The sequence below is a fragment of the Mercurialis annua genome, linkage group LG7, assembly GCF_937616625.2.
Source record: "Mercurialis annua linkage group LG7, ddMerAnnu1.2, whole genome shotgun sequence".
Taxonomy (NCBI): domain Eukaryota; kingdom Viridiplantae; phylum Streptophyta; class Magnoliopsida; order Malpighiales; family Euphorbiaceae; genus Mercurialis; species Mercurialis annua.
In genome coordinates, this window is record NC_065576.1 from 35725270 (window position 1) to 35751751 (window position 26482).

The window sequence follows — 26482 nt, forward strand, 5'->3', positions numbered from 1 at the left end:
CTCTCTCTAGTAGATTAACTGATTTTCATCCTATCGGTCTCATTAACAGAGTGTTTAAGATTTTATCTAAGGCCCTTGCTTACCGGTTAGCTCTTCTTTTTTCTTTCTTATTTTCAGAGAACCGATTTGAATTTATAAAAAGTTAAAGTATACATGATTGTTACTTAATTGCTTATGAGATTATTCACCTTCCGTTGAGGCATAGATATCATAATTTTTTGATTAAATTTGATTTTTAAAAGGCTTTTAACAATATTTTTTAGAAGTTTGTCTTGAATATCCTCAGCAAAATGAATTTCAGCAACACTTGGGTCCAATAGATTTTATCTATTTTGAGCTATTCTTAGTTGTCGGTATTAATTAATGGTAACTATTTGGATAAGTTTTTAATGGGGAAAGGCGTAAGACAAGGTGATCCATTACCGCCTATTAGGGGTGAGCATCAGTCGGTTCGGTTCGGTTCCAAAATTCCAATAACTGACCTTACCGAAATTAACTTAACTAGGCACCGAACCGTTTAGTTTTTGACCAATAATCGAAATATTTTTTACCCGAAAAGTCGGTCGGTATCGGTTATGGAAATCGGTTTGGGCCTTTCTAAAAGCCCATCAAATTCAAGGGCCAATTTTGTTAAAAGCCTTTAAAAAACCGAATGCATAAATAATAGAAGCATTCATTCTCATTCATCCATAAATTTAAGGCATAAATACAACGATAAATATACAAAGTTACAATTCAAACTGATCTAAACAAACTAATTAAATAAATTACAGACCCTTCAAATTTTTCTAAACACAAACTGAAACGGAAATATTACAACTTACAAGGCAAATTACAGACCCTTGAATCAACAACTAAACCTTTATATATTAGAATCATCCAACTTTGAATTTAATAACAAAAATTAAGTTAAAAGATTACATTCATCCAAAAATCAAATTAATGTTTAAAAGTTAGCAAAAATGTATAACTAAAACTGTGCCACTACCAATTATAGCTTTCAAAAAAGAGCCATTTGCAGCAGATTGGGAGCATTAATGATGAATCACAGAATTCATAATCATTTCCTGAATTGAAACCAATTTAAAGTAATTGGAAAAACTGAAAGTTGAAGCAGTGTAATTAACAAACTTGAAGTTTAAAAATACAGCAAGTAAAGTATCATTTTAAAGTCAGAAAATGATTTTGTGAAAAAAAACAGGAACTCAGATTTAATGTTTTCAAATCTTTATAAGGCGATGTAATCCGCACGGTGGCTAACAAAGAGCCTCATCATGTAAATATGTCAAGGCATTATGTTTCAGATTATATGAAGTGGTGGAAGATTCATCATAGCCCAAAAACTCAAACTTAAAAGCAAGTATAAAAACAGACTTAAACTAATTGAAAAATTGAAAGTTCAAGTAGTTTAATTGAACAAACTTGAACTATAAAAATGCATCAAGTATTTACATTTTAAAGTCAGAAAATGATATTTTTGAAAATCCAAGGGCTCAGACTTAAGCTTTTGAAATCAGGATAAGGCGATGTAATCCGCACGGTGGCTAACAAAGAGCCTCATCGTGCAAATAAATCAAGGCCTTATATGTACCAGAATTTTGAAGTGGTGGAAGTTTCATCATAGCCCAACAACTCAAACTTAAAAGCAAATAAAAAGTTGAAACCAAAACAGACAGTTTAGCATCAAATTGAAATGTTAAAAACCTTTAAAATAGATAGTACATCAGCAACAAAGTAAAGCATTTTGAAGTTAGAAAGAAATTTGAATTTCAAACTAAAACACTGCAATACTAGTTAAAATGAATGTAAATGTCAAAGTTAAATCAAAACCTTTATGCTTCCACCACCATGTTTTCTGATTAGGGACAGGGACAATCCAGGCAGCATTAGGCATTTAGCAACAGGCAGCATTAGGAATTTAGCAACAGGCAGCATTAGGCAACATGCATCATTAAGCAACATCAGCAAAATTTGGCTTCCACACCAAGTTGCCACACAAAAGCAAAAAGCAGCAAGAGTCCAACTTCTTAGTTGGGCAACTTTGTAGTAAGAACAAACACAATATATATTATTATTATTAGATAGTTTGAAATATAGAAAGAAAACATGTGAATTAAAGAAAAAAGCAAAGTAGAAGCACATAACCTTGCTCAAATGGTTCCAATTCATCCAGGCACTCTTCAATCACCAAAGGGTAAGATTCTGCTCTAAGCCAATCCTGAGTGCACACCAGCGCTTCCACCTATCTTGGAGTTAAAAAACTCCTAAAGCAGTCTAGTACTCTTCCAGAAGTACTAAAAGCTGATTCAGAGGCAACAATAGAGATAGGGACAACAAGAATATCTCAAGCCATCCTTGAAATGATTGGAAATCGCCCTGAGTTTAGCTTCCACCACTTCAAAATATTGAATGCATCATCATTCTCAACCGTAGCTTCACTCGGGTACACTTCCAGCTCAGATTTCCTACTACCACTTTCCATACCCTTATTCTGAATATCAAATTTGGCCTTCATAAGTGACATATGCTTCTTTGCAGGTGGTGGCAGGACTGGTGTTTGAGCAGAAACACCCTCTGCAGATTGACTAAGACTAACATATGCAGGTGAAGTAGAATTCACAGAGGCCTTTTGATACTCAACAAACAGACTTGTTAACTTATCATTCACAGTTTCAAACAATTTTGGACCTTGATCAGAACCAAATAAACTAGACAGAGCAAACAACAGATGTTTCATTTTGTTGGTAGGATCAAAGACATGTGAAAAAAATATCAAAACATTCATCTTCTAGGGATCACCCCAGTATTTGTTAAACTTATCCCTCATTTTTCTGCCCATTTGCACAATTTCTATGTCCTCATTAACAAGCATTTCATCCAACATAATAGAAAGGTCACAAATTTCTTGAAAATGCATGTTGGATGTGACATATAAAGAACCAGAAATTCTTAAAGTTATGACATAGAAATAGGATAGACAAGTAGCAAATTTCTTAATAGTTTCTCAATCAAAAAAATTAGGAATGCTTTCAATCATATCAGACCTAAAATTCTCATCAGATGCTTCATAACTCTCAAAAATAGACTGAAATAAGCAAGCAGTGTCTAGCATAAAGTAAGTGGAGTTCCACCTGGTTGCCACATCAAGACAGAGGGACTTTTTGGTGCCAAGTTTAGCATCAACAATAAGGTCTTTAAATTTCTTAAGTCTAGATGGACTGTTCCTAATGTAACAGACACAATCTCTAACTTTCTTAACAGAGCTACTCATTTCTTTCAAGCCATCAGATACAACCAAATTAATGACATGTGCAATACATCTCATATGCAAATATTCACATCTTGACACATCAGTCCCCCAAAACATCAGTTTTTTCTTAAATGTAGCAATTGCAGTGTTATTATTACCAACATTATCCATAGTGACTGTAAAAACATTTTTAAGACCCCAACCTAGCAAGCAATTCTCAAGTGTTTTACTTATGTAGTCCCCTTTATGCCCACAAACAGGTACAAGATTAATGATTCTTTTATGAAGAAGCCAGTCATTATCTATCCAATGGCAGGTTACACACATATAATTAACACGTTGAATACTAGTCCATGTGTAATAACCCGGAAATTTAAGAGTTAAAATATAGCCACGTGTCTAATATTTTATTAGACAGGAGTAGCTAAATTAAATTTAAAGATAAATTTAATTTACAAGTGTCCCTAAATTTTTAATATGGCTATAGGATTACAAATTTAAATTTTTAAAATTTAAATTTGATTAGTTATATAGTTAACGGAGACAAAATGAATTTATGAATTGGTGCAGAATAATTCATAAGTCCCTAGCGAATATTTTTGGTGCCAATATTCGTGAAATAATTTAAAAAGGTTATCGTGAAAATTTGATAAAATTTGGAAGCAGAAATTTTATCAAGCGCAGTAAATGCGTACTTAATAAATCAAAAATGATTTATTAAGAATAAAATATAAGTCGGATGGGAATTAAAATTATATTTTTATTCTTATTATATTTTATTTGATTTTTGGTAAAATTTTCACGAAATTTGGAAGTCGTTTCCGTTGAAGTTACGGATGACTAGTTTAGAAGTCGGTTTAAAGTGCATGATAAAGCTATTACTAAACTGCACTTTAGCCAATACTATATATATAAACCTAAGCTAACAAATTGAAGGAAGAGCCTTCATTCTTCAATTTTGAAAGAATAAGTAGAGCTGCTTTAGCTCTCAGTACGTGCGGCGACTTAGGGTTTCGGCCGTTCGATCCGTTTCTCGATTCTAACTCAATTTCTTTATGATTACTCACGTAATCGAGGTATTATATCCGTATTAAACGTTTATTTCGATTTATTTCGAATATAAACTCGTTTATAAATGGTTACCGTATCAAATTATCGTTTTAAACGTCCGTATTGATTTTGAATTGTGTATACGTGATTTTGGATGTTATTTGGACGTTTTAAGCAGGACGGGAGGTTCCAGAAATTCATTTCCGGGGCTGTGCGGGTGCGCAGCCCGCTGTACGACCGCACAGCATGTGTTGTGCGGGCACACAGTAATAAAATGTTGTGCGGCCGCACAGCTAAGCTGTGCGACCGCACAGTACTACTGTGCGGGCGCACAGCAACCCCGACGGGATGTCGGGGTTCGTTTTCTCCGGTCTTTTGGGGGACTTTCCGGGGGGCGATTCCGACGTGCTTTCGCCTAGAAACTCGAGGTGTTTTCTGACCGAACCTACAACATTTTTAATAAATGTTTTTAAACCAAAGTTAGATATTTAAAAATGATAACTTGTGATAGAAGAAAGTGAAAAGGTTTTATATACTAAACCTAAAGACTTTTAAAAGGAGATTTTAAAAGTAAAGTTAAACATTTATAATGGACTTTAAAAGAGTTAAAGTCAACGTTTAAACGGCTTTAAAGATTTAGCAATCGGTTTCGCTAAATACTTTGTATATGACTGAGAATTGTTTTGACAATTAGGTCTATACTATAAATTGTTTCCTTTAGGTATTGCGGTACCTAATATAACTTCTAGAAAGAAGTTAGAACGTTTTCTCAAAATGAGAATTTATAATACGGTTTTAAAAGAAAACAGGCCATAAGTGCTATATGTTTAAATGATTATATGTTTGACCTAGATCTGGGTTTAAGGACCTACAAATTTTATAGGAAACATATATTGATGTATTTTATCTTGTTTGCTTTGTGTGTTTAGTCCGACCAGCTAGCAAGCAGTCTGACCACAACCACAGGATTAAGTTCCAGACCTAGCGGTGTTTGTGAGTTCATTTGTTTACATTTGAATATTAGTATTCAATTGTTTTTTTAAATCCACAAATCTCACTAAGTATGAAACTTAGCCAAGGAAGATCCACTGAAACGAGCTATCTATTGGGCAACAATAGGACTGTGTGATCACCGGTGTTAATGAACTAGATGAGAGGTAAATATTATAAGCATACATATTGAGATTAGGTTTTAAGCCAGATGCTTATAAAGCGGTTTAAACCTATTGGGTAGTCCTGAGGTGGCAGTGATTTAAGTTCCGGCCCAGCAACCCTATACAGAGTCAAGATGGTTGTGATACATAAGTATACAGCTCATCCTGTATTAAATAAGAGTTGGGCATATGCATTATATATGATAGCATTATAACGTAACAGGATTAGGGTTTCATTTGGATCGAGGACTGGTAATATTTTTATATACCGATATTTTGTCTATATACGATTTTGGTATTTAACTGTAAACCTATCTACTCACTCAAAAATATTTATATTTATGACCCCGTTATTGTTTATCATTTTCAGGTACCTAGCTACCGGGTCTGGTCGAGCTTCCACCCTTTTCCATCAGGGAAGCTTATCTTGTTGCTATGTAAATAACACTTTAAACTCTTAGATGCTGCAATAGTGTACATAGGTTTGATATGCCTGTGGTCACGTCATGGTTCCTCTGTCTATATACTCTGATAGGAACCTGAATTTGTCTAACTCTAATAAGTGGCTACATAATAGGCATATGGTGTTTTACGGTGTCCCCTACGGGTGGCCAAGCTTCGTGTCTTTGGTTTGCAGAGACAATGTGTGCAGTTTAGCTGGCCTTACGTTTGTGTGCCTGCTGTGCATGTTTTTAATATGTTTGATATAACGCTTTGAAAAGGAAAGTGTTCGATATATTTTATTAAACATATTGTTCGGATGCGTGGTTTGAGACAGGGCTGCCTGCGAGGCATGGCACGTGAGCCAAGTCCCTGTACCACCGCACCGGTTTTCAGAAATGCGCGTGGGTCAGAATAATTAGGGTTATTCAACCAGCATTTCTGAAAACGTAATTTCGCTTATATGAATATTTTCAGAACGTGTCTTCCACGTCAAACGGAAAAATGTTTTAACGGTGTTTTCTGAAAACGGGTCGTTCACGAGGTACGATCTAGATTTATATTTGCTAAAAATTTATAGAGGTTTTAGGCTTGCTACGGGTTTCGGAACAACCATTCCCATTCCCTAGCGCCGGTCTCGGCTCGAGTTTCTAGGGGAAATCGGGTCGTGACACCATGTGTCTGTTGTGATACTAACACTTTGGCTTCCACTTTTCAAAGTATTTTTCAAATTCAACTTTTCATCAAGAAACATTTGATAGCAGTCTCTATTAACAGTCCATCTAGAAGGGATATGAAACCTAGGGCATGCAACACTCATTAGTTTCTTAAACCCCATACCCTCAACAAACTTAAAAGGTAGCTCATCCATGATTAGCATATAAGACAATGCTTTCCTAATGTCTTCCTGATTAAATTTCCAAGTCCCCAATTGTCCCTTCCCCTCATTTTTAGCAGGACATGCAGCAACAGGTTGTAGAGTAAACAAGGCTTGTCTAGTATCTTTACTATGAGGGTTCTTAAGACATGAAAGAATATGGAATCTAAGGGTAGAAGTCCCATTAATTTTAGTATCAGAGTTATAAATCTTTGCACAATACAAGCATTTAGACAAAATCAATTTTCCATTTTCATCAACTATGCGCTCAAAATGATCCCAGACTTTAGATCTAGCACTAACTTGCTTACGTTTTTTATCAACTGGTTTAGCTCCAGTAGCATCAGCAGCAACAACTTCTTATTGCTGCTGAGAAGGCTCAGATGAGCCCTCATCAGCAGCAACAGGTTGCTGCTGCTGAGTTGAAGGGGGTAACTCAGGATTTGAGCCAACAACCCCCTCAACACCAACACCAACAACTTGTTGTTGGTCAAGGTTCGACATCTGTGTGAGCAAAGAATGGCATTTAATCAATAAATCAGTTACACAATTAGAGTGCAAACAAATAGCTTCCAAACCACTTTAAAGTTTCAAGTTTTTAGCATTTGATTCATCAAATAATCATTTACAGTGATGCACATAACCATACATTGGCATTTAATCTATGTAGAGGCATCAAGCAACAGGCAACAACATGCTAAATAGCTTCCAAACCACTTTAAAGTTTTAGGTTTTTACCCTTTGATTCATCAAATAATTATTTACAGTAAGGCACATAATCATACATTGGCATTTAATCTATGCTGAGGCATCAAGAAACAGGCAACAACATGCTAAATAACTTCCAAATCACTTTAAAGTTTCAGGTTTTTACCCTTTGATTCATCAAATAATCATTTACAGTGAGGCATAGCACCAAAGATTGCCATTTCATCCATATATAGGCATCAAGAAACAGACAACAAAATGCATAAAAAGCTTCCAAACCAAGCATACAAACCAACATTTTCAAATTCAGATTACAAAACATTCCACCAAACCAATCCATAATAACCAATCCAACATGCATATACAAACCAAACCAAACCAACCAATTTGCCTTAAATAAAAAGAACAAATGAAGAACATACCCGCAGATGAAAACCAAACAGCAGGTAAGCAAATTAGGTTATAGATTTTGGATCAGTTAAGTCTCAGTCTCAGATTGGATCACTCATTCACTTAGTGAGTGATTCAAGGGTCCAGACTCCAGGGGCTTCCACCACAAAAGATTCACTCATTCACTAAGTGAGTGAATCTTTTAAATTGTTCAGAAACATGCCATGAAGACAAAACAACAGAAACAATTTATCAGTTTACATCCAGATAGTAAGAACATAAAACATAACAAGATTAAGTTCGACTCTTCACAAAAGTTGTAGATTGAATGTTAAATTATATGAATATGAAATAATATTTGGAAAAAGACTGGTTTAAATGCTTGGTTCATTGGCTTCAATAACAGCCATGGCATCAGTTTTGCAGTCTTTCAAAAATTAGCTCAAAGAGGCAACTTTGAGGTCAATTTTCGATACCTTCGAGAATGAATCTCAACTCGAAGTCTAAACGGAAGTTGTAGAACTCATTTTCGACTATAAGAATACCAAATTTATTTGGTAAACGGACGCTTCATGATAAGCGATCCGGGTAGCCAAAGTAGGCCCAAAAAGAAGTAACACAAGGGAATAATTCGAGGTTAATGAATACCAAGACTTCTGATAACAGAAGTCAAGGTTATAGGTTTAGAATCTATAAGTGAAAGTACGGTGAGATGAGATGTAAAGTGATGGAGAGTTATAAGCTGTAGTTAGAGAAAAACTGCAAAGTTTAGATAACCAGTGTTCGTATACTAATAGAGAAAAGTATACGGTCTATAAAGAACAAGTAAAACAGAAATGGAAAAATTGATAGACGCAAGGTAGTTAGTGAGTTGTGTACAGCTGTGCAATTATGTCATAGATGACAGCAATTGTGCCATAGATGACAACATTGGTGCCACAAATGACAGCAGTAATGTTTATGTGGTGAGAAGCGTAGAACATGAAGTATAAAAAGTATTATTTGACTGTATAAGTAAAAGAAGAAGTATAAGTAAATTCGAGGACGAATTTATATAAGGGGGAGAGAATGTAATACCCCGTATTCTTATAAGCCACGTGTAAGGATTTTATTAGTCGGGAATACGTAAATTAAATTTAAGCGTAAATTTAATTTATAAGTATCCCTAAAAGTATATCGTAATAATAGAAGTTTAAAATTTAAATTGGGGATTTAAATTTTAATAATGGGATATGAACTGGATTAATAGAACATAAAATACGACTGGAGTCGTAAGATAAAAATATATTGATAATTAATATATCAATATACCACTCTAATTGGAGAGTTTAATATTTCAGAATAAACCCCGAAATTAAAATGTTGAAATTCGGAGGTTTTGACGTGTAATTAACGAATATAAGTTAAGATATATATAAATATATATTATATATATATTAAAGAAAAGAAAAAAAAAATAAAGAGATAAGAAGATGAGAGCGGTGAGAAGTGGAGTGCAAGGTTAGGAAAAAGGGTAACTTTAATCCCTAAACTTTTATTTCAATTAGTTTTAATTATAAACTAATTAAGTATTATTCGTTAGTCCAAATTAAAATAAAATAATTTATAAGTCCCGAGCGAATAATTTTGGTATCATTATTCGCGAAATAATTTGACGAAGCTATCGTCAAAGTTTCATAAAATTTGGACGTAGAAAGTTTAATTAAGTGGGACTGATTTGGACCTAATAAATCTTCAGAGATTTATTAAAAATAAAATATAAGTCGGATAAGAATAAAAATTATATTTTTATTCTTGTTATATTTTATTTGATTTTTGGGTTAATTTTCACGAAATTCGAAAGTCGTATCCGTTTGAGGTACGGACGACTAGTTTAGAAGTTGGTTTAAAGTGCATGATTGAGCTAGTACCAAACAGCACTTTATCCATTTCCTATATATATGACCATTTGGTTTTAAAATCAGAGGCAGAGCCTCATTCTTTCAAATTGAAAGAATAGGTTGAGCTGCTTCCTCTGAAGCAGTGGCGGAAAATTAGGGTTCCGTCCGTTTCTCGATTCTAACTCCGTTTCTTCGACGATTACTCAAGTAATCGAGGTATTAATCTAGTATTAAACGTTTATTTTAATATATTTCGATATATTTCGAATATATATTTGTTTATAAACGGTTACCGTATCGAATCGAACGTATACCTATTATTTTTACGTTCTGAATGCGAATATGGATATATTGGATTGTGTATACGTGTTAGGAGCGGAAAAATGAGGATGAATCACGTCGGAATGCCCCGGGAATTGAGTTTCCCCGGGGCTGTGCACGTTGGTGCACGGACGTGCACATATGGTGCACGAACGTGCACCAATCTGGAGGTGCACGAACGTGCACCAAGGTGCACGAACGTGCACCATCCAGGGTGCATGACCGTGCACAATGGTGCACGATCGTGCACTAGCCAGGGGTGCACGGACGTGCACCCAAGGTGCACGGACGTGCACCAGGCCGACGCCGAAGGGGGGATTCCTTTGGGGCTTTTTGCCCTATCCGTTTGACGTAGTTTCGTCGAACTAAAACGTTTAAAAAATGATAACTTCTTTTGAAGAAAGTGAAAAGAGTTTTTAAACCTAAGCTAAAGACTTTTAAAATATGATTTTAAAAGTAAAGTTAAACGTTTAAAAAGGACTTTAAAAGAGTTAAAGTCGACGTTTAACCGGTTTAAAAGATTTAGCAAACGATGTTGCTAAATAATTAGTAGTCGACTGTGAATTGCTTTGGCAATCAAGTCGATACTAGTAAATGATTTTAATTAGGTATGCTATACCTAAAATGATTTCTAGAGTGAAGTCTAAACGTTTTCTCGAGGTGAAAACGATTTATATGGTTTTAAAAATAAAGAGACCATAAGTGTTATGTGTTATGTGAATTGTATGATTTGTCTGAACCTAGGTTTCAAGACCTAGATGTTTATACCATAAATGGGTATTGATGTATTGTCTTGTGTGTTTTGTATGTTTGATTCGACTAGCTGTCCAGCAGTCAGACCAGGACTCAGGGGAGTCTGTCACACATACGGCAGGGCTAAGTAGTTACTTAGCAGTACTGTGAGTTTACGTGTTTACTTTTGAATATCAGTATTCAACTGTTTTAAATCCATAATCGCAATAGTATAAACTAGCCAAGAGAGGTCCATTGGAACGAGCTACCTATTGGGCGGCAATAGGGTTGCGTGATCACCAACACTGATTTTTAGATGTACTTCTGTCGAGGTATAGAGGTATGCATGTCGTGTAAGTCATTGGGAAAGTAGATGCCCTGACTTCACGGGTAAACCCTGAGACGGCAGTAATACAGTTACGGTCGCGGAATAAGCCGCGAAGGCAGTTTCTGATTACGGTCCAGGTACCAGAGATACAGAATTGGACGGCAGTGATTCAGTTCACGGTCTTTATTCTGTTGTCCATAAGCTCGTAAGATGAGTGTGTCTGTTAGGACAATTGTGGACTAGGGTTTCATATGGATCGACATATTGGTAATATTTTTATATATAACTATTTTATATATATTATGCGATTTTGGTATTTATCTGTAAACTGTTTACTCACTCAGAAATATTTATATTTCTGACCCCGTTGTTGTTTCCCAATATTTCAGGAAACGAGATTTGAGGTCAGTCGAGCTTCCACATCCCTTCTTCAGGAAAGCTCTTCCTTGGTAATGTACATAGGATTTTGTACTCTTAGTATGCTGCAATAGTATAAGTGTAATGTGCCAGCAGCCGTGCCACTAGTCCTTTGTTTAGTTACTCTGATAGGATCTAGTGCACGCGTGTATACCTTCTAGGTGGCTGCTTAGTGGCATATTGTATCTAGTTACCGAGTCGGCCTCGTGTGTTTTTGTGAGGGTCAAAAACAGTATGATTTATATACGCCGGCTACGTGTAACCGGTCCGCTGTGTATTTTAATATGTTTAATACCACCGTTGCGAGACGCAAGGTGTCCGCTTATTTTATTAAGCATATTAACAGTGGCGTGTGGCTGGGAATAGGGCTGCCTTTGTGTTAAGGCAAGCGAAAGATAAGTCCCTGGTTTCCAGTAATCACTACGCCATGTTTTCAGAAGTAAGCGAGGGTTGAGATAACGAGGTTATCCAACCAGTACTTCTGAAAACCAGATTTCGCTTATATGTATAATTTCCGAAATGTGTTTGCGTTAAACGGGAAAAGTTTTAACGGTGTTTTCTGAAAACGGATCGTACGCGAGGTACGTTCTAGTAACAATATTTGCGAAAAATTTCTAGAGGTTCTAGGCTTGCTACGGGTTTCGGAACAACCATTCCCATTCCCTAGCGCCGGTCGTGACTTGGATTAGGGTGGAATTCGGGTCGCGACAAAGTTGGTATCAGAGCAACGTTTTAAGTACTCGACTATCCAAAGTACTGTTGCTGATACTGATAAGTAAGTTGTGTTAGGATTGGTAAGGATTCTTAGTGGACTATTGCAGCAACATAAGATTCGAGTCATGTCTTGATCAGTTTTCAGTTGTTGAAAACATTCAGCTATAAGTAGAAATCTGTATACATGTGTAGTGTACATGTGATGTTTGATCAGGAACATATGAAATGTTCTTGTGTTTGAAACACGATGCTAATGAAGAAACATGTGAGATGTTTCTGTGTTTGAGACGCGCTATTAGAGTAATACGCAATGGTCAGATCAATTGACCAGTATTCAAAGAAGGTGATTCTGTACGAATACAGAACGAGGCGAATATTCCAGAAGAATCGTTTGTTCGAGAAATTAGTTAGATTTTCTCTGAACTATGTGTGTGATTGCTATGTGTTTTATTTTATAAGTGTTTATAAGGAGTTATCTGTTATATGAAAACGTGTTTTTCTATAACTGTTATATCGGCTACTTGCGTTATGGCCACATGTGTTTCAGCATGTCTGGGCCTAGTCGAGCTTTGTCGCATGTTGTGCCTGATTGACATGGTTTGCCTAGTCGGCCAGTTATGCCTGACTTGCCTAATCCATTAGAAGCTGGAGTGTCTGCTTCTGTTTATGACATGGATAATTAGATTGATGTTATCAGATTAGAGGATCTGGAGAGACCAATGGGAGACATAGAGGTTATTGACGACAGTTATGATTCAGTGTCTGAATCTACTGTTATACCAGCCTATAAAGGGTTCAGGCTGGAGCACTTTTTAGGAGAAGTGAACCATTTGAGAAGTATCGAGAAAGAGATAGTTAAACTCCGACGCAGACAAGGAAAGGTCTGATGATTCGAGAGGCACTACCGCCTCGACAATCTTCATCAGGTATCGTTTAGATATGTGTCTTACATTTAAGTAAGTACGTTTATGTATTTTAGTAGGAGATACTAAAACTAGAAAACATAAAGTACAGAGATAGAAAATATCCTTAAACAAGAACACAAATACTAATGAACAATAACTGTTAATAAACAGCCTGAAGATGAATAATAACATAAAAGGTAAATGTTGAATACAGAACAATAAATCCTAATGTGAGGATTAGGAAAACCTTGAAATGGCACAGAGAAGTAGTTTGAAAGAAACTTATTAAAGTTTTGTTTTACAGTTGAACATATAATTGTGCTCAGATGCATTAAAGGTGCATGTTGCAAAAATCACTATAGAAGAAGCATACCTGAATTTTATATATATATATATGATATATATTACATAAAATGATTTGATTAGGGCATGCATCATATATATTGATATATCAGAATATCAATGAAAAGTGAATTGAAATAGCAACTCCTTGGGGATGAGAGATGTCATCACCCTGAAGCACAATTGTATGAAAAAGTTTTGAACCGTGAATTTGAGAATTCACAATTTGTTTGAAAAGTGAGATTTAAAAAGGCCTGCAGGCAGGACAAATTATAATTGTCTCAGACGAGATAAATTGCATTTGTCTTACAAATTGATTTGTATTTGTTGAGTGTCAATGTACGCGAGACAAAAACTGTATTTTCTCAAACGAAAACTCTGTGATAGTGACAAGGTAGATGGGAAAAAGGGATAAAGAATAACGGTTTTTATTATAAAGACTAATAACAAAGACCTAAATTCTAATGTTTCATACCGAGACATTAGAGGTTAATGAAGGTACGGGAAGAGTAGAGTGAGTGAGAATCTATATTCTTACTCAGGAATAGACTGATACAAGTCTAGTGATGAACTTTTATAGCAAGTAAAAGTTCGAGAGTAGACGATAGAAATTGTCACGATTAAGATAAGAGAGTAGGATCTAATTGAACACGACTCAGTTTGTTTGACTTTAAGTAGCTATAAGTGAACAAAGTCATACATACGTGTTTAATTAATCGGATTGGAGATTAGTCTTACAGACAGAGCAGATGTCAGTAATGGACATATCTCTTAAATCCATACGAGTGGTTAGATAAACCATAATTCATAAGTCTGAGAGGAGTAAACCTCGGCACTTAAACTATAAACAACAACGGAACATCTAAAAGAAAGATGATAAAGGAAATATGAGTATTCTCAGAACCAAGTAGGTACACTACTAGTTCTGATATGAGTAAAGAGGATTAATGAATATGTTAACGACTGATGGAATTGTCGAGTCGTGTTAACAGATATTCATTAATGAAAATGATTATTAAATCATAAAACGAATAAATAATATACTTAAAAAGTATATCAAACCTTGAACCAACATAAAATAAAGATGTTATCAAGGTGTAAATGAGATGGAGATAGTGAATTGGACGAGTGAGTTTCAAATGTTTTTTGTAAACTAGCAGGGTGTAGCAAAACCCCAATAACTTGCGATCGAACCGTTAGATCGGTTTGATATTGGGATATGATAATCCCATGACGGTTTTCTAAGTTTTAACCGTTGCGATCGTCGAACGGAGAGGTAAACAATGCTCGATGATGAAGATATTGTCGTGGAACTTGCACGAAATTTTGGCGGTAAGCCAAAAGTGCAAGTGACAATGATGAGAAGTGTAAACTTTAATTAACTTGGAATTATCAACATAAGCTCCATATATGTATGTAAATGAATTTGAAAACTGTGATGAGACAGTAGTTTAAAAAGATGAAAATTCCAAGAACCGAGCCTTATGACTATGAGGTCTAGGCTGTCTGGTAACGGAATATACATGTAGTGTTCATGTACATTGAATGTCGGGCCAGAAATGTGTAAAGTATGGCCTATTAAAAGTGGAAAAATGTTTAATAAACATTTTGTTTTCAAAATGAAATATTTTGAAAACGGAGCTTAAGTTGATAGTCAGTTAATTAAACACGATAGTAACAGCTATAGTACAGTTATGATAACTGTTAGCTGTGAACAAGGAGAATATGTATGTAAGAAAGAGGTTAAGGATTACAATTAACCTTGGATATACCGAAAACTAGTAGCAGGAGTATAGTTTTGCGGTGACTGTGAACAAGTTGGGAAGGTGTTTCATGGGAGATGATTAGGTTATAACCTACTCTTACACCCATACGACCACATCATTAGCGAGAGAAACCCAGTAACTCAATCTGTAACAGGAAGTTACTATAGATTGATGAGGAGATAAAAGACATTCTATACAAGATATAGAATCATGAGAAAAGTATATGATGAGTAGTCTGTTTGTGGAACAAGAGTTCAGACAGATGAAGAGGGTAAGGTTAGAGATTAAAAATACTTAACCAACATTACCCTAAAACAAGTAAAAGATATGAAAAATCTATAATAAGATTAAAAATCTTAATTATAAAAGGTACAATAAAATGTACGACCAAAAATAAATAGTGAACTAGAAAGTTCAAGGAGTAAAAGGAAAGTGAATTCAAAGGTGATATCATAAGACTTAATAATAAGTTGATATCCCAGAAGTGAGTTCAAAGTTTGTACTGTCTGTAAAGAAGTACAACGAAAAGGAAAAGTAATAAGATGTAATAAGAATACAAGTTTGGCTAGTAGCCAACTTCAAGGATGATTTCGGAAACCGAAAAGAGATCGGATTAAGTTCGACTCTTCACAAAAGTTGTAGATTGAATGTTAAATTATATGAATATGAAATAATATTTGGAAAAAGACTGGTTTAAATGCTTGGTTCATTGGCTTCAATAACAGCCATGGCATCAGTTTTGCAGTCTTTCAAAAATTAGCTCAAAGAGGCAACTTTGAGGTCAATTTCCGATACCTTCGAGAATGAATCTCAACTCGAAGTCTAAACGGAAGTTGTAGAACTCATTTTCGACTATAAGAATACCAAATTTATTTGGTAAACGGACGCTTCATGATAAGCGATCCGGGTAGCCAAAGTAGGCCCAAAAAGAAGTAACACAAGGGAATAATTCGAGGTTAATGAATACCAAGACTTCTGATAACAGAAGTCAAGGTTATAGGTTTAGAATCTATAAGTGAAAGTACGGTGAGATGAGATGTAAAGTGATGGAGAGTTATAAGCTGTAGTTAGAGAAAAACTGCAAAGTTTAGATAACCAGTGTTCGTATACTAATAGAGAAAAGTATACGGTCTATAAAGAACAAGTAAAACAGAAATGGAAAAATTGATAGACGCAAGGTAGTTAGTGAGTTGTGTACAGCTGTGCAATTATGTCATAGATGACAGCAATTGTGCCATAGATGACAACATTGGTGCCACAAATGACAGCAGTAATGTTTATGTGGTGAGAAGCGTAGAACATGAAGTATAAAAAGTATTATTTGACTGTATAAGTAAAAGAAGAAGTATAAGTAAATTCGAGGACGAATTTATATAAGGGGGAGAGAATGTAATACCCCGTATTCTTATAAGCCACGTGTAAGGATTTTATTAGTCGGGAATACGTAAATTAAATTTAAGCGTAAATTTAATTTATAAGTATCCCTAAAAGTATATCGTAATAATAGAAGTTTAAAATTTAAATTGGGGATTTAAATTTTAATAATGGGATATGAACTGGATTAATAGAACATAAAATACGACTGGAGTCGTAAGATAAAAATATATTGATAATTAATATATCAATATACCACTCTAATTGGAGAGTTTAATATTTCAGAATAAACCCCGAAATTAAAATGTTGAAATTCGGAGGTTTTGACGTGTAATTAACGAATATAAGTTAAGATATATATAAATATATATTATATATATATTAAAGAAAAGAAAAAAAAAATAAAGAGATAAGAAGATGAGAGCGGTGAGAAGTGGAGTGCAAGGTTAGGAAAAAGGGTAACTTTAATCCCTAAACTTTTATTTCAATTAGTTTTAATTATAAACTAATTAAGTATTATTCGTTAGTCCAAATTAAAATAAAATAATTTATAAGTCCCGAGCGAATAATTTTGGTATCATTATTCGCGAAATAATTTGACGAAGCTATCGTCAAAGTTTCATAGAATTTGGACGTAGAAAGTTTAATTAAGTGGGACTGATTTGGACCTAATAAATCTTCAGAGATTTATTAAGAATAAAATATAAGTCGGATAAGAATAAAAATTATATTTTTATTCTTGTTATATTTTATTTGATTTTTGGGTTAATTTTCACGAAATTCGAAAGTCGTATCCGTTTGAGGTACGGACGACTAGTTTAGAAGTTGGTTTAAAGTGCATGATTGAGCTAGTACCAAACAGCACTTTATCCATTTCCTATATATATGACCATTTGGTTTTAAAATCAGAGGCAGAGCCTCATTCTTTCAAATTGAAAGAATAGGTTGAGCTGCTTCCTCTGAAGCAGTGGCGGAAAATTAGGGTTCCGTCCGATTCTCGTCCGTTTCTCGATTCTAACTCCGTTTCTTCGACGATTACTCAAGTAATCGAGGTATTAATCTAGTATTAAACGTTTATTTTAATATATTTCGATATATTTCGAATATATATTTGTTTATAAACGGTTACCGTATCGAATCGAACGTATACCTATTATTTTTACGTTCTGAATGCGAATATGGATATATTGGATTGTGTATACGTGTTAGGAGCGGAAAAATGAGGATGAATCACGTCGGAATGCCCCGGGAATTGAGTTTCCCCGGGGCTGTGCACGTTGGTGCACGGACGTGCACATATGGTGCACGAACGTGCACCAATCTGGAGGTGCACGAACGTGCACCAAGGTGCACGAACGTGCACCATCCAGGGTGCACGACCGTGCACAATGGTGCACGATCGTGCACTAGCCAGGGGTGCACGGACGTGCACCCAAGGTGCACGGACGTGCACCAGGCCGACGCCGAAGGGGGGATTCCTTTGGGGCTTTTTGCCCTATCCGTTTGACGTAGTTTCGTCGAACTAAAACGTTTAAAAAATGATAACTTCTTTTGAAGAAAGTGAAAAGAGTTTTTAAACCTAAGCTAAAGACTTTTAAAATATGATTTTAAAAGTAAAGTTAAACGTTTAAAAAGGACTTTAAAAGAGTTAAAGTCGACGTTTAACCGGTTTAAAAGATTTAGCAAACGATGTTGCTAAATAATTAGTAGTCGACTGTGAATTGCTTTGGCAATCAAGTCGATACTAGTAAATGATTTTAATTAGGTATGCTATACCTAAAATGATTTCTAGAGTGAAGTCTAAACGTTTTCTCGAGGTGAAAACGATTTATATGGTTTTAAAAATAAAGAGACCATAAGTGTTATGTGTTATGTGAATTGTATGATTTGTCTGAACCTAGGTTTCAAGACCTAGATGTTTATACCATAAATGGGTATTGATGTATTGTCTTGTGTGTTTTGTATGTTTGATTCGACTAGCTGTCCAGCAGTCAGACCAGGACTCAGGGGAGTCTGTCACACATACGGCAGGGCTAAGTAGTTACTTAGCAGTACTGTGAGTTTACGTGTTTACTTTTGAATATCAGTATTCAACTGTTTTAAATCCATAATCGCAATAGTATAAACTAGCCAAGAGAGGTCCATTGGAACGAGCTACCTATTGGGCGGCAATAGGGTTGCGTGATCACCAACACTGATTTTTAGATGTACTTCTGTCGAGGTATAGAGGTATGCATGTCGTGTAAGTCATTGGGAAAGTAGATGCCCTGACTTCACGGGTAAACCCTGAGACGGCAGTAATACAGTTACGGTCGCGGAATAAGCCGCGAAGGCAGTTTCTGATTACGGTCCAGGTACCAGAGATACAGAATTGGACGGCAGTGATTCAGTTCACGGTCTTTATTCTGTTGTCCATAAGCTCGTAAGATGAGTGTGTCTGTTAGGACAATTGTGGACTAGGGTTTCATATGGATCGACATATTGGTAATATTTTTATATATAACTATTTTATATATATTATGCGATTTTGGTATTTATCTGTAAACTGTTTACTCACTCAGAAATATTTATATTTCTGACCCCGTTGTTGTTTCCCAATATTTCAGGAAACGAGATTTGAGGTCAGTCGAGCTTCCACATCCCTTCTTCAGGAAAGCTCTTCCTTGGTAATGTACATAGGATTTTGTACTCTTAGTATGCTGCAATAGTATAAGTGTAATGTGCCAGCAGCCGTGCCACTAGTCCTTTGTTTAGTTACTCTGATAGGATCTAGTGCACGCGTGTATACCTTCTAGGTGGCTGCTTAGTGGCATATTGTATCTAGTTACCGAGTCGGCCTCGTGTGTTTTTGTGAGGGTCAAAAACAGTATGATTTATATACGCCGGCTACGTGTAACCGGTCCGCTGTGTATTTTAATATGTTTAATACCACCGTTGCGAGACGCAAGGTGTCCGCTTATTTTATTAAGCATATTAACAGTGGCGTGTGGCTGGGAATAGGGCTGCCTTTGTGTTAAGGCAAGCGAAAGATAAGTCCCTGGTTTCCAGTAATCACTACGCCATGTTTTCAGAAGTAAGCGAGGGTTGAGATAACGAGGTTATCCAACCAGTACTTCTGAAAACCAGATTTCGCTTATATGTATAATTTCCGAAATGTGTTTGCGTTAAACGGGAAAAGTTTTAACGGTGTTTTCTGAAAACGGATCGTACGCGAGGTACGTTCTAGTAACAATATTTGCGAAAAATTTCTAGAGGTTCTAGGCTTGCTACGGGTTTCGGAACAACCATTCCCATTCCCTAGCGCCGGTCGTGACTTGGATTAGGGTGGAATTCGGGTCGCGACAGTCTAAGAAGAATCTTAATTCTTTTTATTACATTCTGTTGCTTTAAAATTTTATAAATCATCTTGCTCGTTGGAAAGGTAATCTTTTATCCACCTCTAGCCGTTTGATTATTATCTTTTTATTTCTATGTAGTCTTGCGGTATACTCTATGTGCAATTTCACTAATCCAGCTTCTGTTATTGCTTCCATAGAGAGTTATATGCGGCATTTCGTATGGTCTAGTTCGACTACATCTATAAGGATTTGCAAAGTAACTTAGATAACGTTTGTATTACCTTTCATTTTGGTAGCTTAAACATCCGAGATTTACATTTGGAAAACCAAAACCTTATCCTTAAACGGATTTGGAAATTAGTGACTTGTGATAAAAGTTATTTGTGGTTCTCGGTTATACGGTATGGCTCTAATATTGCTTGTTTGCATGACTTGATGGTTTTGAACAATGGTAATTTATCATTGTTATGGCGTGGAATCCGAATACTTTTCATTTCGAATGACACGGTTATGGATCTTTTTCATTCAAACATTCGTTTCAAGGTGATAAATAGTAAGGAAATCAAATTCTAGATAGATAATTGGTTTCGCAATCAAGTCAGACGCCTTTTTATAAGTCATCCTCAACCTTACCCTTTAGCTTTAAACAATGATTCAAACATCTTGGACATGTCATATAATTCATGTAAGCTTGATAACTTTTGTTGGAGAAGAAGAATTCGTATTGGTAAATCTACTACTCTTCACACCATTTTTGATCAGTTCCAACATGTCAGTCTTCTTGATCAACAATGAGATTAGGTCTTTTGGCTCAGTAGAGATGAAAACTTCAGCTTTCCAAGCTTCATCTCCTTCAGACATGTCGTTTATCTTCAATCTGCTTATCAATTTTATTCAATTTTTTGGAAGCAAAAAGTACCTCCTCAAATCCTTTTCTTCGTCTAGCAATTATATAAGGATCATATCATATCAACTCGGTTTTTATTGCAATGTCGTTTATTAGCTACAAATCTAGCTCCTTATTCTTTTTGCTTAGGTGTTGAATTAACATTGTGCTTCATTATGCAGCTGTTATGGGTTCTTGGAACATCTTTTTACAAAAATTTAATGTCTGAATATGGATATTTCCAACTGATATAGCTAGCTTCTTTAATCGGCTGATGAGTTTAGTATGTTCAAGATATAGGAAACTTTGAGTCACAATTTGGTTGTTTAGTGGTTGAGAGATGTGGAAAGTAAGAAACAAGAGAATTTTTTATAAAGAAACAATAGACTACATATATAGATTTGGTTTTTCTATGTATTAACAAGGGTCTAATTCATTTCAAATATCACAATCCAATTTATATATATATATATATATATATATATATATATATATAGTGGAAATGGTGTATTTAGATCACTAGATTTTCTTCTTTCAAGCTAGTGTTTTATTTCGTTTTTTCTTCTAATACTTGTGGCTGTGATAATATAATCATCATTTATAAAAAAAAGATAGTTTATACAACATACTTTCTCCGATTCATAATATTTATCGCAATTAAAAAATTATTTTATTCTATAATATTTATCATTTTAAAACTCGAAGAGAACATGTATTGTTACTTTTCCAAGTTTATCCCCTATTTATTTATTAAATGAATACAATAATACGAATAAAACAATAATCATAAATATCAACAGGTTTTAATATATAATTATCTTGATAAAAATGTTTATAAATTAAAATATAATAATTATCTTTTCATTTTTTGTGTTAAAACCAAATACGACTGATATTATTGACCGAAGAAAGTACTTAAAATAAAACTAAAAAAAGGGTAGATATGGCATTTGTTTTATAAATTAAGACATTTTACTTAGAAAATTAAATTTCTTAAAATTTGTATTTGTTTTAAATTATCCATCAATTCTAAATTGTGTGTGTGTGTGTATATATATATGAATATGTGGTGGCCTTAGTAATTAAGTAATTAAGGACAACTCTTAAAGTAATTCAACTGTTTCAAGAAGGCTTTTGCAATTTTCTCATAATTAAAAAAAATTCGTTTCATTCTCATAAATTTAAATTAATTTTTAATTAATATGATTAATAATATTTATAATTTGAAAATAATTTTAATTATAAATATATTAACAACAGATATACAAATCTCACCAAACAAATAGTCTATGTTTGCTATAGCTAATTTAATGCTTCTATACTTCAAATAAAACTTCATCCTTCTTAAAGTTTTATTCCTTTAAATTAATTTTATTTACTTGTTTTATCTAATAGATTAATAGATAAGTATATTGGTACATAATTTTTTTAGTGTTACTGTTTGATGGGAATTAAACTTTATAATTAGTAAAATTTTAATTAAAATTACCAACTATAATTTTTGTTCAGAATCTTTTATAGAATTTTTAACTATATTTTTAAAATTTATTTTTCTATTAGCAGAGAGGTTTTTTTTATGTTTGTGAAAAAAATTAATTTCACAATTTTAATTGAAATCTGCTCATTATTTGACCAACAATTCATTGATTTAAAATTTATTTTTAAAAAACATATATATCTATTATTTTTTTCTTTTTAAAAATCTATAGAAATATGAACTCTCGCTCTGTCGAGTATCGCGCTCCTCTATTCTAGGAAAACCTAAGGTTAGGGTTTCCTCTTCTCCTTGAAGTTTTTCTCGGTTCTATCCGAGTTATATCCCACGCCTCGTTAGAGGTTGCTGGGTCTAGTTTATCTGTGTGGACGTTTCTCCTCTTTTTGTTTCATTTTTCTGGAAGTTTTTGTAAGATGGATGGTGATCTGAATGAGATGTACGCTCAACTCAGGTTAACTGACTGTGAACAGTCTGTTGTGACGTTGGAGGATGTGGTGGATGAGGAAATTAACGACAAAGCAGACCTTAGCTTAGTCGGTAGACTCTTGACAAAGAAACCCTACAATTTGATCCATATGAAGAATGCACTGACTAGTGCGTGGAGATTAGCCAAGGGTTTTGAGTTAAGGGATATTGGAGACAACCTTTTCGTGTGTGAATTCAACGCTAAGCAGGATAGAGCCAGAATTCTTAGCGAGGCGCCCTGGCACTTTGATAAACAACTTATCCTTTTTGAACCCTTACATGGCAATATGCAACCTAATAATATGTTATTGATGACAGTCCCGGCGTGGGTTCGCATATATGATCTGCCTTTAAACTATAGAGGTAAGGGTGCGATCACTAAAATTGGCTCAAAAATAGGTGCAGTCATTGACTGGAAGGAGGATGACGGTGGTAGGTGGGGAAGGTATGGACGGGTCAGAGTGATGCTAGATGTATCGAAACCTATCATTCGGGGTACTAAAATTGCCAACTCCCTTGGTGAACTGAGTTGGGTTTCGTTTAAATACGAACGTATTCATAATTACTGTTACTGGTGTGGGATGCTCGATCACTTGGTGGCGGAGTGTGAGATTAAACCTGAGCATATGGAAGTTTCAGACTGGCCGTATGGACCTAATTTGCGAGCTACCCCGAAAAAAAGACAATTGATGGGAACCAAGGTTACTTCGTTTTTCAGGAACCAGCTCTCAGATGAATCAACAGCTGCAACTCCACAGTCCAGCGAGGGGGGAATGAATAGATCGGCCAGGAGGGGTCTAAACTTACAAGAAGAGCAGTGTGGAGGGTCGTTCAGTAATCATAAGGAAGACCAACAGATGGCTTGTGTGGCAGAGAAGGACGCTCAGGGAGAAGTTATTACACATGATCAGATCAGTAGCAAGAATGTTGATCATTCTTTTGTTGAAATTAATATAGCGCAAGTGTCCAGCCTCAGCTTTATACCCGACAAGGCTGAGGCATCGAAAAAGAATGCTGAGATGAGTAAGAAGGGAGGTAAAGCGGATAAGAAAGGTTCACGGACCAGAAGTATGGGACATCAGAGTGGGAAATCTATGGAAACTAAGTCTGGGGAGGGCTCAGGGACGATAAAAAGAGGTTTTGCTGCAGTTCAATCTTCAACTGATCCATCTAATTTTTTCTCAAAAAGGGCTAGAGATGAATTTGTGGGTCATTTTGAATCATGTGAGATATCGGCGGAGACTGTTAAGCAGTCTCGCCGGACGCCATGAATCTCCTAAGTTGGAACCTCCAAAGTGTGGGGAATCCTTGGACGGTACGCGCTCTAAAGTTCTTTATTCAGAATAATTCCCCGAGTGTCTTCTTTTTAATGGAGACAAAGCTAGCTAGTAGTGAGTTTGATAGCATTCGTAGAAGTTTTCCTTTATTTAATTCGTTTGTAGTTGATTCCGTCATTAGAAGAGGGGGTCTTGCTTTATTTTGGCTTAAAGATATGAAAATTCAGATTAATAGTTCCTCCGAAAATCATATTGAGTTTGTGGTAGATGATGGTCCTAGTGGTGCTAAGTGGAATGGGATCGGTATTTATGGGTGGCCGGAAAAGAATAATAAAGTTTTGACAAGTGAGTTGATTCATAAGCTGTGTGCTAATGATGGGTACCCGTTCCTCATCTTTGGGGATTTTAATCTTCACCTATTTCACAATGAGAAATTGGGAGGTCGGGAAAGTGATCAGCATGAGATCGACTTATTCAGAGATGTTATTGAAGAGTGTAATCTATCTGATCTGGGTTCTTCAGGTTCTCCCTTTACCTGGACTAATAGGCAAAGTGGGGATCAAAAGGTCCAAGTAAGATTGGATAGATTCTTGGCAAATGCTCGGTGGTTTAACTTGATCTCAGAGTGGAATGTACATCACTTAGCAAGATTTCGGTCTGATCATTGCCCTATCTTGCTCAAAGTCAGAAATGGATCCCAAGTGGCTATTGCTTCAAGACCAAATCACGGGAAACCGTATAGGTTTGAGCAAATCTGGATGGAACACAGTGATTTCAGAGAGGTGGTTATGGATGCTTGGGGTAATCGCTTAAATGATGCCAACACTCTTATGAGCAAGATTGATAGCTGTGGTCAGAACTTAAAAAATTGGGCTCACTCCCATATAGGCAGCATTCGGAAACAAATTAAGGAGAAAGGAGCTGCTTTAAAGCTGTTACAAGGCTCGACAGGGATGGTTGATAATGGTATAGAGGAGGCGGTGTTGCAAGCAGAAATGGATTCTCTTCTCCACAATGAGGAAATCATGTGGAAGCAACGCTCTCGGGCAGACTGGCTTTAAGCGGGTGACAAAAATACAAAATTTTTCCACCAAAAGGCATCGAATCGGAGGAAAAATAATACTATTTCTCGTTTACGGAATGATCATGGAGTTTGGGAAAGTGGGGCAGCAGTTCAGCGTGTTGTCTTGAATTATTTTCAAGATTTGTTTACTTCAACTCTCCCATCGAATCAGGAACATGTCATCAATTGTGTGGTTTCTTCCATCTCGGACAAGCAGGCTGAGATGCTAAGTCAGCCGTATAGGGAAGAGGAGATTCGGTGTGCCCTTAACCAAATGGGTTCCACTAAGGCGCCGGGTCCTGACGGCATGTCAGCTATTTTCTATAGCACTTACTGGAACATTGTGGGGAAGGATGTAGTTAAGTGTATTCTGCACTTTTTTGAAACGGGAGTTATGCCGGCCAACATGAATCACACGTTTATCACGCTTATCCCAAAGATAGCTTCGCCAGAAACTATGAAAGATTTACGTCCAATTAGTCTCTGCAATGTTGTCTACAAGTTGATTTCGAAGGTCTTGGCCAATCGGTTGAAAGTTGTTCTTTCGTCTGTTATCCATGAATCTCAAAGTGCTTTTGTTCCTGATCGGCTCATTACGGATAATGCGTTAGTTGCTTTCGAAATGTTTCATTCTATGGCAAAAAAATCAAAAGGCAAGAAAGGGTCTGTGGCGCTTAAGCTGGACATGAGTAAAGCGTATGACAGGGTAGAGTGGAGTTTTATTGGGAAAGTTATGAAGCGCATGGGTTTTCCGGTTGGCTTTATTAACACTGTTATGGCGTGTATTAATTCAGTTACCTTTTCGTTCCTGATAAATGGTGTGCCTTATGGTTTTTTAAAGCCGCAGAGAGGGCTTCGGCAGGGAGATCCGTTCTCACCATACTTATTTCTGTTGTGTATGGAGGGGCTGTCTGCCTTGTTACGGAGAGAAGGGCAGCGGGGGCATCTTTCAGGAAGTCGGGTGTGCAGGGGAGGTCCTAGGGTTGATCATTTGTTCTTTGCAGACGACAGTATCCTCTTTGCTAAAGGCACAGTCTCTGAGTGTCAGCATTTAAGAGAGACAATTCGGGTGTTTGAGGAAGCCTCAGGCCAACGAGTGAATTTTGAAAAGTCTGAGGTGATGTTTAGCGCAGGAGTTCCTCAGTCTGTGCGTGGCCCTATTCAGCAGGTTTTGGGTGTTCGCATTGTGGAGAGATTTAACAAGTATCTGGGGATGCCTACCATGATCAGCCGAGCAAAAAAACCTATCTTTGCTTTCATTCGAGATAGACTTCATAAGCGCATCTCGGGATGGAAGGAAAAGTTTTTG

General features: G+C 35.8%; 2 protein-coding genes across 2 annotated transcripts; one reads left to right on the forward strand and one right to left on the reverse strand.

Annotated features, from left to right (window-relative positions):
• Positions 1–3004: 3004 nt before the first annotated feature.
• On the reverse strand, positions 3005–7116 carry LOC126657102 (zinc finger BED domain-containing protein RICESLEEPER 2-like). Its single transcript, XM_050351731.1, has 3 exons — positions 7084–7116; positions 6736–6982; positions 3005–3552 (listed from the first exon to the last, which is right to left on the reverse strand). Exons 1-3 carry the CDS (start codon positions 7114–7116, stop codon positions 3005–3007), a joined length of 828 nt encoding a protein of 275 aa, XP_050207688.1.
• Positions 7117–22781: 15665 nt separating this feature from the next.
• On the forward strand, positions 22782–24104 carry LOC126657103 (uncharacterized). Its single transcript, XM_050351732.1, has one exon. It carries the CDS (start codon positions 22782–22784, stop codon positions 24102–24104), a length of 1323 nt encoding a protein of 440 aa, XP_050207689.1.
• The last annotated feature ends 2378 nt before the right edge of the window (positions 24105–26482 follow it).